Source organism: Balaenoptera ricei, chromosome 11 (assembly GCF_028023285.1).
Source record: "Balaenoptera ricei isolate mBalRic1 chromosome 11, mBalRic1.hap2, whole genome shotgun sequence".
Lineage (NCBI taxonomy): Eukaryota > Metazoa > Chordata > Mammalia > Artiodactyla > Balaenopteridae > Balaenoptera > Balaenoptera ricei.
Genome location: NC_082649.1, coordinates 53,608,166 through 53,623,445, shown reverse-complemented (window position 1 = coordinate 53,623,445; position 15,280 = coordinate 53,608,166). Strand labels below are relative to the sequence as shown.

The 15,280-nt window shown below is 47.6% G+C and overlaps 1 protein-coding gene across 2 annotated transcripts in view; it reads right to left on the bottom strand.

The window, feature by feature from the left end:
• GPD1L (glycerol-3-phosphate dehydrogenase 1 like) overlaps positions 1 to 15,280 on the bottom strand; it is a 113,243-nt gene that overhangs the window by 60,078 nt on the left and 37,885 nt on the right. The window contains exons 6-8 of one of the 2 annotated variants that reach the window (XM_059939072.1): positions 4,618 to 4,851; positions 4,270 to 4,376; positions 2,142 to 2,270 (exon numbers count right to left, since the gene is read on the bottom strand). In XM_059939072.1, coding sequence (XP_059795055.1) covers positions 2,177 to 2,270; positions 4,270 to 4,376; positions 4,618 to 4,851 — 435 coding nt within the window. In that variant the 3' untranslated portion in view covers positions 2,142 to 2,176. The remainder of the gene's footprint in view (positions 1 to 2,141; positions 2,271 to 4,269; positions 4,377 to 4,617; positions 4,852 to 15,280) is intronic. The other variant, XM_059939070.1, reaches the window with a different exon arrangement.

The window sequence follows — 15,280 nt, the reverse complement described above, 5'->3', positions numbered from 1 at the left end:
GCACTAATTTGAAAAGATACATGCACCCCAATATTCATAGCAGCATTATTTACAATTGCCAAGATATGGAAGCAACCTAAATGGTCATCAACAGATGAATGGATAAAGAAGATGTGGTATATATAAACAATGGAATACTACTCAACCATAAAAAAGAATGAAATGTTGCCATTTGCAGCAAATGGACTCGGAGGGTATTATGCTAAGTGAAATAAGTCAGAGAAAGACAAATACTGTACCATATCACTTATATGTGGAATCTAAAAAATACAACAAACAAGTGAATATAACAAAGAAAGAAGCAGACTCACAGATACAGAGAACAAACTAGTGGTTACCAGCGAGGACGAGGAGAGGGAAGGGGGGAGGGGCAATACAGGAGTGGGAGAACAGGAGGTACAAACTATTATGTATAAAATAAGCTACATGCATATATTTTATAACATGAGGAATATAACCAATATTTTATAATAACTGTAAATGGAGTATAACCTTTAAAAATTGTGATTCACTATATTGTACACCTGTAGCATATAATAATGCACAGCAAAAATACTTCCCAAAAAATAAATATTTTTTTTCAAAAAGTGAAAGGAGGACAAAAGATAATATTTTATTAAAAAATGGGCATAAACCAAATAAATCAGCTATTCTACTAATGGATACTGAGGGCTTAGATGTGTCAGGCCTCAATCATGAGCAGGGATGTGCAGTATTATAAATGAGGCCCCAGCCCTCAAGGAGCTTACAACACTGTTATGGGCTGATTGTACTCCTCCCCCAAATTCACCCAATGCCCCAGCCCCTCAGAATGACTATATTTGGAGACAGGGCACTGAAGGAGGTAATTAAGCGAAAAGGGTTCATTAAGATGGACCATGGGACTTTCCCAGCAGTCCAGTAGTTAAGACTCTGCCTTCCAATGCAGGAGGCTTGGGTTCGATCCCTGGTCAGGGAACTAAGATACCACACGCTGGGTGGTGTGGCCAAAAAAAAAAAAGATGGGCCCTAAACCAATAGGGCTGCAGTCCTCATAAGAAAAGGAGACTAGGACTCAGATGTACACAGAGGGGGGACCACGAGAAGACGCGGGGAGAAGAGGCTTCAGAGAGGTCAACCCTGCCGACACCTTCGATTTCTGTCCTCTATAACTGTGAGAAACAAATTTCTGTTGTGTGAGCCACTCTGTCTGTGGCATTTTGCTGTGGCAGCCCAAGCAGACTAATACAAACACCTGATACTCACACATGGTCATAAAGACACAGGCACAAGGACGTTAAATAAAGCAAATTTCACAACAACAGAAAAACCCCAACAATGTCTATTAATGTCTTAACGTCTATCAAGAGAAGATTGGTTAATAAATAAACTGAGGTTCTCCCGCACCATGGAATGTTCTGCAGCCATTAAATGAGACCTCTAGGTGCAGATGTGGAACGATTTTCAAAATATATCCTAGGGGACTTCCCTGGCGGTCCAGTGGTTAAGACTCCACACTTCCAATGTAGGGGGCACAGGTTCAATCCCAGGTTGGGGAACTAAGATCCCACATGCTGCATGGCGAAGCCAAAAAAAAAAAAAAAAAAAAAATTCTGAAGTGATGAAAAGGGACAAAGCAGACTGTGGAGTTCGTTACCCATCACACAAACAAAAGGGCCATGTGGAAAGTTCACCGAACCCTGAGAAATCCACCTCCATCTGGGGTAGGGATCAGGACCCACTTTAACCTGTGTGCCTTTTTGTATGACTTTAATTTTTTTTTCTTCCAAAAGCATGTGCCCCCCGCTCCCAAATTTGAAAAATAGAAGTAAAATTGTAAGTTTATGCAATAAGTCCATAGCACATTAGCAGCAATAGTGTCTAAACCAGGGGTTGGCAAACCATGGCCTGAGAAGCAAGTCTGGCCTGTGACTTGTTTCTGTGCCGCCTGTAGGCTAAGAATCATTTTTACCTTTTTAAAGAGCTATGAACAGAAACAAAGACTATAGGGCAGAGTCCCGTATGTGGTCCACAAAGATGAAATCTTTGTTATGTGATTCTTTACAGAGAAAGTTTGCCGACTGCTGCTCTAAACAGTAAGTTCAAAGCAGGGAAAATGATTTGTATCTGGAGGATATGAAAGAGGTTCTCTGAGGACAGACCTGGCTTGCCTTGTGGGCGGTGATGGTTGAGATGCTCATAAGGGGGTGTCCAGGCAGGCCAAACCGCAGGACAGATGCACACAGGAGTCTGAGAAGGAGGCGGTTGGGGCCAAGGGAGGTCCGCTTCCACTAAAGCAGGGGTCACAGGACACAGTTAGAAACAAAGTTGGTACTCAACTGAGATGCCAACCTAAGGCCTGTGGACCTCCTTCTCTAAGAGCAGGAGGCCTCTGAGTTAGAGGTAACCACAGCAGTCATCTGGTCTACCACTTTGACTTTGTGGATAAATGGCACAGAGCAGCTAAAAACATGACCTGCCCAAGACCACACAGCTGATGAGACACAAGGCCACTGGCCTCCTGCTCAGTGCTCTTTCTATAGCAGGGAAGGGAGAAGGAAATGGAGGAAGACCAGCATGGTGATGGCTGGAATGGAAAAGAAAGAAATCCAGGTAAGCGGCGGTGCGAAGGGAGAATAGCAGGACTTGGCTCTACTTGTGCCACTGGGGGCAGGCGCAGTGGGGGATGGGCCCATGGGACTCGACACGAGGCCTGGGAGAAGGGCAGGTGCCCCTCAATCCAGCAGCGACCTCACTAAGCACAGGGATGGCTGGGTCAATTTCCAATAAGAAGAAAATGGGACATGACTGTGGTAAGGCGGGTTTCTCCTGTTTGGTTACACTTGCTTTTAAACAGGCAGGTACTGATCCCAGAACACCTGTTCCAGCCTGTATCCTCCAGTAGTTAGACAACACACAGACTCACACCAGCCAATGTGTCAACTCATAGAATCCTATCAAAGGGCAGGACCCTATCCTATCTGTGTACTACTGTGGGATCCTAGGACTCTATCTTGGTTGCACACAGATGCCACTTTAAAACTGTGATTGGGAGACACTCACCATCATCAAACACCCAGGTATTTTTTTTAAGACTTAAAACAAAATTTCCTGATAAAGACTTAACGGTCATTAAAGTAGCCCCAATCATACACAAACCCATCAGTGTCTGCTGTTAAATAGGTAAGGAAAACCATGCATGTCATGGGTATTTTCCTTTTAATCATGATTAAAAGGTAGTTCTCCTCCTCCAAGGCTTGTTTATGACTCCCCCCTCTGCCCGGCTGGCATTGAAAGCCGTTTCAAAAAAAATCAAATGCAAATTAAGGAAGGAAGACAAATGTTCTGTTGTCCCTCATTTCTAACTTCCAATAGGGAACTGGACGGCTGAACAAGGGGGAGAGCTGGATGCAGGCGGCGGGGTCAAGATGCAGGTGCTTGGGACCAGCAGCATCTAGACTGACCTGTAGAGGGTAAGGGACCTGATAGCAGACCCGTGACCCACCTCCCGGTGCAGAGAAGTGCACGCTGGGGACCAGCTCCCTACTCTCCCAGGCACCCACCTCTCCAGACTATTACAGGAGAGTTAAGGACGCCCAGGATGTGGCACACAAGCATTTACTGGGTGGTGTGGTGGCATCGTGATTACGGAGACAGGCTTAGCAAATCAACAAGAGGAAGGGCTGGGGCAGCCTCAGAGGCTGGGCAGCTTCTGTGGGACTACCGGGCTTCCTCCCTCCATCCTGCAGCAGAGCAAGCGGATCCAAGCCACCTCTAACACGTGACCCGCCTGGACGGGCAGCGGAGGATGGGTGGGGAGACTACAAGGCTGCTCATCACACCTTAAATGGGGCACCTCCAGTGCTGGAGTCCTGGGGGCAACTTGTCCTTCCTTCTTTTCTGAATTGTCTGACATTTCATTAACAAGGCTATGTCTTTTTATTAAAAGGACAAAGTAATCTTTTTTTTAAAATTTAAAATGTATGTCATGTAGCTCTTACCAAACACCCTGCAGGACAAGCCAGAATCTCAAACTTCCTATTCTGTACTATGCCCTACAGCGCTGAGCTTCCCTCCCTCGTTTCATGTTTTGTGTAAATGCTCATTTTCAGGGCAGGCAGATGTTTCCTGCCACAGACCCTCACATCACACAAAGGATGGAACTAATCCAGTAACTTTCCGCACACACTCATCAAATGCCTGTGCTCACGCGCTGACCAGGCTGGGGGTCGTGAGCAAGGGGGGAGATGATGGCCGCTCCTCTGGCCTTGTGGACACTGGGACACTTACTTGTCGAGCAGCCCCTTCTGTTTGAGTATGCGGTACACCTCGGCCGAAGTCTGAGGTCCTTGCAGCTTCTGCCCATTCAGCATCTCCTTCTCCAATTCTTCGATGGTCTTAAAAACGAAGGATGAAAACAATCTCCTGTAAAATCTAGAGCATCACTTATTTTAAGAGCAGAGTGGGGGAGGAGAGTTGCAAGCCAAGAAAAGATAACGACATACAAGGCAGAGGGTGTAGGACTGAAGTGCTTTTAAGCAAAGGCAGGTGGGGGTTAGCAGGACAAGCCCAGCACACACAGCCTCCACCCCCAGGACAGCGGCTCTCCCCAGCCCGGGATCCCACGCCGGGGGCTACCTTTCCGGTCCTGGCAAAGGCCTCGGCCACCCTGCGGTTCCGGCCCCCATAGCAGGTGGTGATCAGATCAGCCACGCCGCAGCTCTCCAGGAAGGTGGCCGTGGACACCTGGCCCTTGCAGAAGATCCTGGCAAAGGCGATCATTTCCATGAGCCCCAGGCGGATAACAGCGGCTTTGGTGTTGTCGCCACAGCGGAGGCCGTCGCAGAACCCGGCTCCCACGGCCACAATGTTCTACAAAGGAGAAAAGAAGGCCGGGGATGCCGTCACATGCCCGCTGGGGGAGAGAAGGCAGGGAAGGCAGGGACACTGGCTCCCCTGGGTCCCACATGACCCAGGGTTCTTTGTTTTTTTAAACATTTATTTATTTGGCTGTGCTGGGTCTTAGGTGCAGCATGCAGAATCTTCGTTGCTGCATGCGGGATCTTTTAGTTCCAGCGTGCGGGATATAGTTCCCCGACCTGGGATCGAACCCAGGCCCCCTGCACTGGGAGCTCAGAGTCTTAACTACTGGACCACTAGGGAAGTCCCACGACCCGGGGTTCTGCTTTTGGACCCGTGAGAGAGAGAGAGTAGAAAGAAGGGACCAGGCTCCCATATTCCCATTCACAGGGCAAAGAGCCCACACCTGTGCTCAGAGGGAGGCACCAGCCAGAATGGGAACGGTGGATGGTAGTCTCTGGTCAAATACTGTTTGAACAAATGGCTTTTTTTTTTTTTTCTTTTATAGTTGAATAAATCAAATGCTTTATTCAACTATAACATTCACAGAAAAGTAGTCAAATCATAAGTGCACAGCTTGATGAATTTTCAAAAACCAGACACATCTGTGTAACCAGCACACTGATCAAGGAGTAGAACGTAACCAGTGCCCCAGGAAGCCCCCTCTGACCCTCTCCTGGTCACCCCTGCACCAAAGGTAACCTCTCTCCTGACTTCTAATGGCACAGGTTTACTTTCCTTGTCCTTAAACTTTATATGAATAGAATCATACAGGGTGTAATTCTTCGTGTCTACCTTCTCTGTCTCAATTTGACATCACGTTTGTGAGCTTCAGCCGTATTTTTACACATAACGCATTTATTTTCATTGCTACGTTATATTCCATTGTGCAAATATAGTGCAATTTATCTGTTCTGTTGATTGGCATTGGGGTAGTTTCCAGTTTGGAGCCATTACAAATGGCTCTGCTATGACACCTGGTACATGACCTCTGGTGACCGTGAGTAGGCATTTCTGTTGGGAGCGTACCTGGGTCAGAAGTGCTGCGTGATGATGAATGCATACGTGCAGATCAAGTTCCCGCCTTTTGTTTCATTTAATAATCCCTGGGATTTCCCTGGTGGCGCAGTGGTTAAGAATCCACCTGCCAATGCAGGGGACACGGGTTTGATCTCTGGTCTGGGAAGATCCCACATGCCGCAGAGCAACTAAACCCGTGCGCCACAACTATTGAGGCTGTGCTCTAGAGCCCGTGACCCGCAACAAGAGAAGCCACCGCAATGAGAAGCCCACGCACTGCAACGAAGACCCAACTCAGCCAAAAATAAGTAAGTAAGTAAGTAAATAAATAAATAAATTTAATCATCCCTAAATGAGCATTTCTGAAGCGCTGGGTTGTTGCGTGGCTCTATGCTGGACACCAGGCAGATCAGACACAGACTTGCCTCTTCAGAAGCTGATAACCTAGTTCGGGGGTCAGCAAATTAGGGCCAAGTGTTATAAGTAACGTTGTACTAGAAACCAGGAACCCCCGTTCAATTACATACTGTCTGTGGTTGCCTGTGTGCTGTCAACAGATCTGAGTAGTTGTGCAGAGACCTGTAAGGTCTGCAAAGCCCACACTTTCTAACAAGCTCTTCTGGAAAAAGTTCACCACCCCCAACTTAGCAGGAAAATAAAACCTGTGCACAAATCACAATGAATGCTCAGCAGAAAGCGATATTCCGTAAGAGGTACTGAAGGTTGGGTCTCATTTCAACCCATGTGTACTGAGCGTGCACTGTGGGAAGCCCCGCTGGACCCTGGAGGGGCTGAGGGTGCCCTCAGGGGGTGGGGGGCTGCAAAGATAGAATTAGACACAGGGCGTCCTCAAGGAGTTGACAATATCACTGGGAAAAGACATAGAAAAGCACATCATGAGACAGAAGGACGAGATTGTGCGGAGAAGCTTCATTTCAAAGCAGGGAAGCCTGCATGGAGGAAGTGGCATCTGAACTGGGTCTCAAATCCTATGTAAAACCAGACAATCACATATGCCAAGTAATGCCTGAGTGGAGGTGACGGGGGGTGGTGGTGGGGGGTGGACTTGTTTGGGACACCAGTCAACCCTCAGGTTCCCAGCTCTTTCCATGTTACCAGCTCCCTCTCCAAAAGCACTCAATGCAGGAAAAAATGCAAGTATTTTGCCTCTGTCTAACCACACAAGCATTTTGTCATAATACCTGATGCCTGTATATGGATTTGTGCCTTAAGAGACCTTAAACTATGAAGCCAGTTAGTAACAATGAGAAATAACCTAAAATAAAATAAGTGCATTTCTTCCTCACTCCCCCTAATTTTTTAAAATTAAAGACAGAACATTTTTTAAAACATTCAGAACTATAAAATCTGAGGGATAAGGTAGAAAATGGAATGACCCGGGGAGGAAAAACGTCTTCTCTGGTTGATATGCAGTTTTTTATAAAACAGATCAAACACAGCACTGATGTGGCCAGGCTCACCCTGACAGGATGTGGCCACTTCAGATGAAAAAGTTCCCGTGAGTCCTCTAGAAGCTTTGGTGGGCTTCCAACAGAGCAGGACCCTCTACTGGCTCCCTGGGTGGCGGCAGATGAAGACGGCTGAATGAGGGACCAGAAGGCAAGGGCCCTAAATGAACCTTCCCTTCCTCAGCAATCACATCAGGCCTTACTCTGGTTCTGGCTATTCCTCTGCAAAGGCCAGGATCCACGCAGACCCCGGCTCGTACAGCTGCAGGCGGAGCTGAGGAATCCAGCCTCCTGACCCGGGAGCATGTTTTCATAAGGTATCACCTCTGCCTGTACCTGTGAGCTTCTCCAGTCTTTCCCACCACACAGGCAATGCAGACTGTAGCTCTCAGCAGCTCCCTGACGGCAACCACCAGCCCCAAGCACCTGCTGCATGTGCACAGGGATGGGGGGAGGGCGATTCCTGGCTGGGCGCGCTTGGCGTCTGGCAGCATCACGTGCAGAGGAGAGGGGAGAGGCAGAGTGAAGGAGCTGGAGAGATGCTGACGGGCGAACTGGGATCCATTCTGCGGCTCTGCCCCAGAGCTGCTGAGTTGGGATGGAACAGCCGGACCTTTTAGATGGGACATTGTGCAGAGACCAGGAGAGAGAACACCCAAGGCTGGGCCCAAACAGGCCCAGTCACCCCTCCTGGCATAGCAGCCAAACTGAGGAAGTGCATAGGGAGATACAAGGGGCACACGCATGACATCCAGAGGGCTTCTGGTTCTCAGTCTGCCTTGTTGCTGTGTGACCTTGGGATAATCACTCCACCTGTCTGAGCCTTCTTGGCCTTGGTTGTTAAATTCAGGGCTTGGACGAGATCTCTCAAGGCTCTTCTGGTGGTGACAGTCCTCCAGGGAAGCTGGCTCAGTTGTGGCCTGCCCTGGGACTGCAGACAGTGGGACAGCCCTGGGGCAACAGAGAGACACCTAAAGACATGCAGAGGGACTGACCACAGAGACCACGAAGCCAACTGTTGGTGAGCCCACCAAATGGTTTTATCGAAGTTACCATGGCAACATGCCAAGGCCTAGCTTCCAAATGGTTAGATTGTGGAAATGGCTCTCTGATGCCTCCTGGGCTGTGTCCCTGTGCCCACCCCCCCCACCTCCTCACAACATGACCCACTCTGGAGGTCACTTGACAAACCAACCCCAGCCAACGTCTACAGACTGGATGGGACATAACACGGACTTCCTTTCAACAAGGGGCTCCTACGGATTATTTACGAAGTGCCTACAGTGAGCCCACCAGGCCACTGCACACACGGTCTCATCCGTATTCTCATGGCAACCCCGGCAAGTGTGTGCCTGTCCCCCTGGCTGGCTCACCGAGGGTCAACGGCTTGCCAAGAACGCCCGGCTGGTAGGTGATGCACGTGGGACACGCCCCCGGTGCCTGGCTCCACGGGCCCACTGTTCCCTGTCCCCTGCTGCTTCCATGGTACGGCAAACGTGGCCTGGCCACGCCCACCCCTCTCCGGGTCCAAGAGACCTGCATGAGACCTCTGCAACCAGATATCAAAGAGGACTGTCTCTTGGGCCTGCATGGAGGCTCAGGAGGCAAAAGCGGGAGGCCTAGGAGGAGAAAAGATTTATGGGAAAGAATAATAAAAATAACAACAAAAGTTAACCTTATTGATACGGGGAGGGGGAAGGGTAAGCTGGGACGAAGTGAGAGAGTGGCATGGACATATATACACTACCAAATGTAAAAGAGATAGCTAGTGGGAAGCAGCTGCATAGCACAAGGAGATCAGCTCGGTGCTTTGTGACCACCTAGAGGGGTGGGATAGGGAGGGTGGGAGGGAGACGCAACAGGGAGGAGATATGGGGATATATGTATATGTATAGCTGATTCACTTTGTTATACAGCAGAAACTAACACACCATTGTAAAGCAGTTATACTCCAATAAAGATGTTAAAAAAAAAAAGTTAACCTTACTGAACTGTTTCTAAGTGCTTCATATATTATTAACTGATTTAATCTTCACAACGTTCCTATAAGGCAGGTCCTGTTACCACACACAGTGAGAGGCAAGGAAACTCAGGCACCCGGGGTAAGTAGCCCATCCAAGGTTGTACAGTCAGGACCAGGAGAGCTGGGTTTCGAGCCCTGGCAGCCCAGATTCCTAGTTCTCTCCAGGGAGCAGATCACACAAGGCTGCTCCAGGCCAGTGAGTGGAAGGCACAGAGGGGCCAGCTCAGCAAGACAAGAACTTTCTAACAAGAAGAGTTGACCCCACCCAACAGAAAAGACTGAAGCAAAGGGAGTGAGCTCTCAGTCACTGGAAGCATCCAAGCAGGAGCTGTAATGCATGAGCCCTGAGCTCCAGTGCAGTGCTTCTAACCTTCTATGTCACTGCGCTCAGAGAAAAGGCAGAGGAGGGTGCCCGTGGCCCAGGGGCACACAGGTTGGGAACACCTCCCAGTTTGCCCTGGATGTCTGGCCTCCCCACCACGGGGAGGAGGGGCCACTGCAGAGTCAACCCCTCCCTCCTAAGGGGACCCTGGGCCAGTTTAATCACCATATGATGCATCCTGAAATCCTCACTCTCTCACCTACCACTTATCACTGTCAAAAGAAAAATAAACACAGAGCTGGTCAGATCATGTCTGAATAGCACCCGAACAGATGTCCTCTGAGATCGCTCAGCTGTGAAATTTATCACTATCCGCTGGGCATTTAAATCTGCTTTAAACTATTCATGCGAATGGTGAAAATTTATTCACTATTTTAAACATAGAGCTAAAAATACCATGATTTTCAGAAGACAGGCGTCCTTAAGCCGCTGCCCATTTCCCGGGTGATAGCAATACTCAGAGGCAATCCTCCTCTGCGAAGTGCGGTCTCTGCAGTCCTGAATTGGGGCGGGTTGGATAGGGCTCAGTTTCTTTCGCTCCCACCCTCCCACAAAAAGACTACAAAACTGGAGGAGCAGCCCATGTGACCCACAGTTTATGCAAACACTATCACCACCTAGGGAGAATGGCCCTGCTGAAACCCAAGTCAGTATTTTCTGTAAGTCCAACAACCCGCCTGACTCTTCCTGAGGCCACCTCCGAGTGCATCTGACCTCGCGGAAACCTGAAAAGTGTAGGCTAACTACACCGAGGTACCACGTATGGTTTGCAGGTTGGGTACTGTGTAAGGCCACCTGGCTGAGATGTCTAGGAGGCCCAAGGTCAAGCCCACGCTCAGCCCACCAGGCTGCACACCCTGATGAGAAGCTGCCTTGGCGAGAGCAGTGTTGTCCAGCAGAAGTTTCTGTGATGACGTAAATGTCTGCTATCTGCTCGTCCAACAGAGTAGCCACTAGCTGCTGAGACTCACTGAAGACTAACGTGGCTACTGAGTCTCCGAAATGGGGCTACTGTGACTCAGAAACTGAATTTTGAATTTTTTTAAAAGTTTTAATTAATTTGCACGTAAATGCACACAGCCACATGCGGCCCTGGCTGAGACTGGGCACCAGGCTGTGGCCCACAGTACATTCATCACAGCCAAAGCCCTGGAGGAAACCTACACGCCCAGCAATTAGGGTGGTGAGCCTCACCATAGACAACCCTACAAAGAACATTGAGCCTCTGTGGCACAGGTAATGGGTGTATCTCCCAATCTACTCTCCTCTTCTTCCTGAGTCCTAGAGTTCCTGATTTTCATGCAAGTTTATGGCTACCCAGAGAGAGGGGGAAATTTCCCAACCTCCCCTGCAGCAGGTATATTCACACAATTAAGTACTAACTGCCCATTAAGATGAAGCCAAAGTGTTACACTGTGACTCCCAGAACCTGCCTTAAAAGACAGCTGCCACATGCCCTTTATCCTTTTTTTCACCCTGCTGCCTGGAAGGCAGATGTGATGGTTGGAGCTCTGGTCACCATCTTGGAACACAAGTACAAGAGCCATACCTCGTGAGCTGGAAGGAGCCTGGGTCCCTGAGAATTCGGTGGAATGGAGTTGTCATATGGATTCAGGATTTTTACACAAGAAAGAAATGAACTTCTACCTTGTTTAGCCACTTTTTTTTAAAAAATTGTTTGTGAAACTAAATCTGGTTTTAATGTACAGGTTTTATTATTTATTTATTTATTTATATAAATTTATTAATTTTTTATTTTTGGCTGTGTTGGGTCTTTGTTGCTGCACATAGGCTTTCTCTAGTTGCGGTGAGTGGGGGCTACTCCTAGTTGCAGTGCGCGGACTAACTGCGGTGGCTTCTCTTGTTGTGGAGCGCGGGCTCTAGGCGCGGGCTTCAGTAGTTGTGGCGCACGGGCTCAGTAGTGGCGAACGGGCTTAGCTGCTCTGTGGCACGTGGGATCTTCCTGGACCAGGGCTCGATCCCGTGTCCCTTGCATTGGCAGCTGGATTCCTAACCACTATACCACCAGGGAAGTCCCAATCACTATTATTTTGGGTCTCTGTTAATGAAACTTAATCCTAATAAAGTATTTATTAAAAATAACATAGGTTGAGGACTTCCCTGGTGGCGCAGTGGTTAAGAATCTGCCTGCCAATGCAGGGGATACAGGTTCGAGCCCTGGTCCGGGAAGATCCCACATGCCGCGGAGCAACTAAGCCCGTGCGCCACTACTGAGCCCGCGTGCCACAACTACTGATGCTCGCATGCCTAGAGCCCGTGCTCCACAACAAGAGAAGTCACCACAATAAGCCTGCACACTGCAATGAAGAGTAGCCCCCGCTCGCCACAACTAGAGAAAGCCCTCGTGCAGCAACAAAGACCCAAAGCAGCCAAAAATAAACAAATTAATTAATTAAATAAAAAAGAAAACATAGGTTGAGCTGTACACTTACGGTTTCTGTACTTTTGTATATGAAGTACCTCTTAAACTTCATATTAAAACAAAAATTCACTGCTAGTGAAAGAAGCCAGACACAGAAGAGTACATATTGCACAACTCCATTATAAAAATTCTATAGTGTACAAAAGCAGATCAGTGGCTGCTGGCTTGGGAGAGAGGGGTGAACTATAAAAAGACATATACGTGGGCTTCCCTGGTGGCACAGTGGTTAAGAATCTGCCTGCCAATGCAGGGGACACAGGTAAGCCCTGATCCGGGAAGATCGCACACGCTGCGGAGCAACTAAGCCCGTGTGCCACAACTACTGAGCCTGTGCGCCACAACTACTGAAGCCCGCGTGCCTAGAGCCCATGCTCCGCAACAAGAGAAGCCACTGCAATGAGAAGCCCATGCACCACAACGAAGAGAAGCCCCCGTTCGCGGCAACTAGAGAAAGCCCATGTGTAGCAAGAAAGACCCAACGCAGCCAAAAATAAATAAATAAATTTACAAAAAAAAGACATACAGAATTGTTTGGGGTGATGGAAATGTTCTGTATTGTGGTGATGATTTTCAGGGTATATACACCCAACTGTTAAAACCCACTGCATTATATATTTAACTGGATGCAGTTTAATATACATGAATTATGCCTAAATAAAGTTGATATTTAAAAAGGAATACTCCCGTAGTGATTAAGAGATTAATGTAGCTAAGAGGTGAAGGACATTCTGAAGCAGTAAGATGCACTGGTACAACATGATTTTGCATTTTGAATTTTCTTTTTCTTTTATCCTTGTAAGGAGCTGTTATCTTTCTTCCTCCTTTTTTTTTTTTTTTTGGTAAGTCAAATGCCCTCATGTTTTTGAGCACACAAAAAAAGTGTACTTCAAAAATTTTTTTAGGGCTTCCCTGGTGGCACAGTGGTTGAGAATCTGCCGGCCAATGCAGGGGACACGGGTTCGAGCCCTGGTCTGGGAGGATCCCACATGCCACGGAGCAACTAGGCCTGTGAGCCACAATTACTGAGCCTGCGCGTCTGGAGCCTGTGCTCTGCAACAAGAGAGGCCACGATAATGAGAGGCCCGCGCACCACGATGAAGAGTGGCCCCCACTTGCCGCAGCTGGAGAAAGCCCTCGCACAGAAACAAAGACCCAACACAGCCATAAATAAATTAATTAATTAAAAAAAAATTTTTTTTTAGTGTGGAGAAGACTACTAAAGGTTGTTAATGTGGATAAAGTAAAACATACAAAAAAGAATGCATATATGTGTGTAACTGGATCACTTTGTCATGCAGAAATTAACACAACATTGTAAATCAACTATACTTCAATAAAATAAAATTTTTTAAAAAAGTAAAACAAACTGCTTGAACAGTAAGATCCAGTTTTTGTTTTTTTTGGGTTTTTTTCGGAAATTAATTAATTAATTTATTTATTTATTTTTGGCTGTGTTGGGTCTTAGTTTCTGTGCAAGGGCTTTCTCCAGCTGTGGCGAGCGGGGGCCACTCTTTATCGTGGTGCGCGGGCCTCTCACTATCGCGGCCTCTCTTGTTGCGGAGCCCAGGCTCCAGACACGCAGGCTCAGCAGCTGTGGCTCACGGGCCCAGTTGCTCCGCGGCATGTGGGATCTTCCCAGACCAGGGCTCGAACCCATGTCCCCTGCATTGGCAGGCAGACTCTCAACCACTGCGCCACCAGGGAAGCCCCAGTTTTTGTTTTAAAAAGGGGACCTACACAAATGTGTACTTGCTAAAAAGACTGGCAAGGGAGACAACAAACATTAATAGTGGTTATCTCAGGATGTAGGGATTGTCTATCAGTCATTTTCACTTTCCTCTCTACACCTCTCTGTTGTGTGAAACTACCTTTTATAATCAGGAAGAAAACAACAAAATGATTAATTACGTAATCAAAGAAACACATGCCCATCTGCCCCGGTTGGGCAGGCTCTAGCAAGGGAGGGCTTCATTTCATTCAACTGCCTGGACACCAACCAGAAAGGTCAGGTCGTCCAGAGTAACCAAAGAACACCGGACTGAATCTTAAAATCCAGGATCACATTCTGACTGTGCTAATATTTGCTAAGTTTGAGTCATTTACTCTTTATTTTTTTTTAATTTAATTTAATTTTTTCATACAGCCGGTTGAGTCATTTACTCTTTGGCTCTCTCATCTCCTTATCTGTCCAATGGGATGGTTAGACTCAATTACTGCCAAAGCACCTGTTTCTCAGTTTTCAAAACTCCCAGCTCTGATGCAAGCCGGCAGCAATGATGGTAACTGATTCTGTTTTAAAGGAAAGCCAGGGGAAGGATGATAAATGGTCCTCAACCCCCATCTGCCTCCACCCCCCAAGAACCACTCTATCATGGGTAGCGGGAGGCTTCCTGCCAACAGACATGAAAAGCCATGCTGAGTTCAGACACAGGACCAGCATGTGGTCCCATCAGCAGAAACTTCTCCAGAGCCCTCAATCTAGAATCTTTCTTCTCCCTCTGCTCCTTTGTTCTGGGCGGGTTCTCACAGCTTCCCCATCCACCATGGAAAATAACCCAGTCACTTCGAGACAGCTTTGGAGCACACAGACCATGCTGAGCAATTAGGCCTTCATGGTGCCACTGCTGGCAAGCTGTCATTAGTTTAATGAAGGACTATTAAAAACACATAAAAATCTCAACCAACAAAAATAAACAACACAGCCAAAGCCAGCATCTTAAATGTAAAGCAGGTCGTGTGCAATGTGAGAATCTCCCACCAGCATTCGAAAAGATGGACTGCCTGGGAGCCCAAGTCTTTCGTTGGCTTCAATTTTTTAAATTCTCATTGTATGGAGACGTGACCACACATACACACACGATATTAATTCTACAAAGTGGTTTTCAATCCTGACCAGGAAAAAAGGTGTACACTTTGGAGAAAGCATGGCAAGGCGCTCTTTGGACTGGTCTCCCCTGCATTCTTTTGATCTTTGCAATTTTCACCTGACAAAGTGAGGCGAATGCCAGATTAATCTCCTACCCTAGGTGCTCAAATTCCTGAAAAGCTGCTTCTGCTACAAAAGAAATTACTCAAAAGTGACTCAAAGGGGTTATCCATTCACA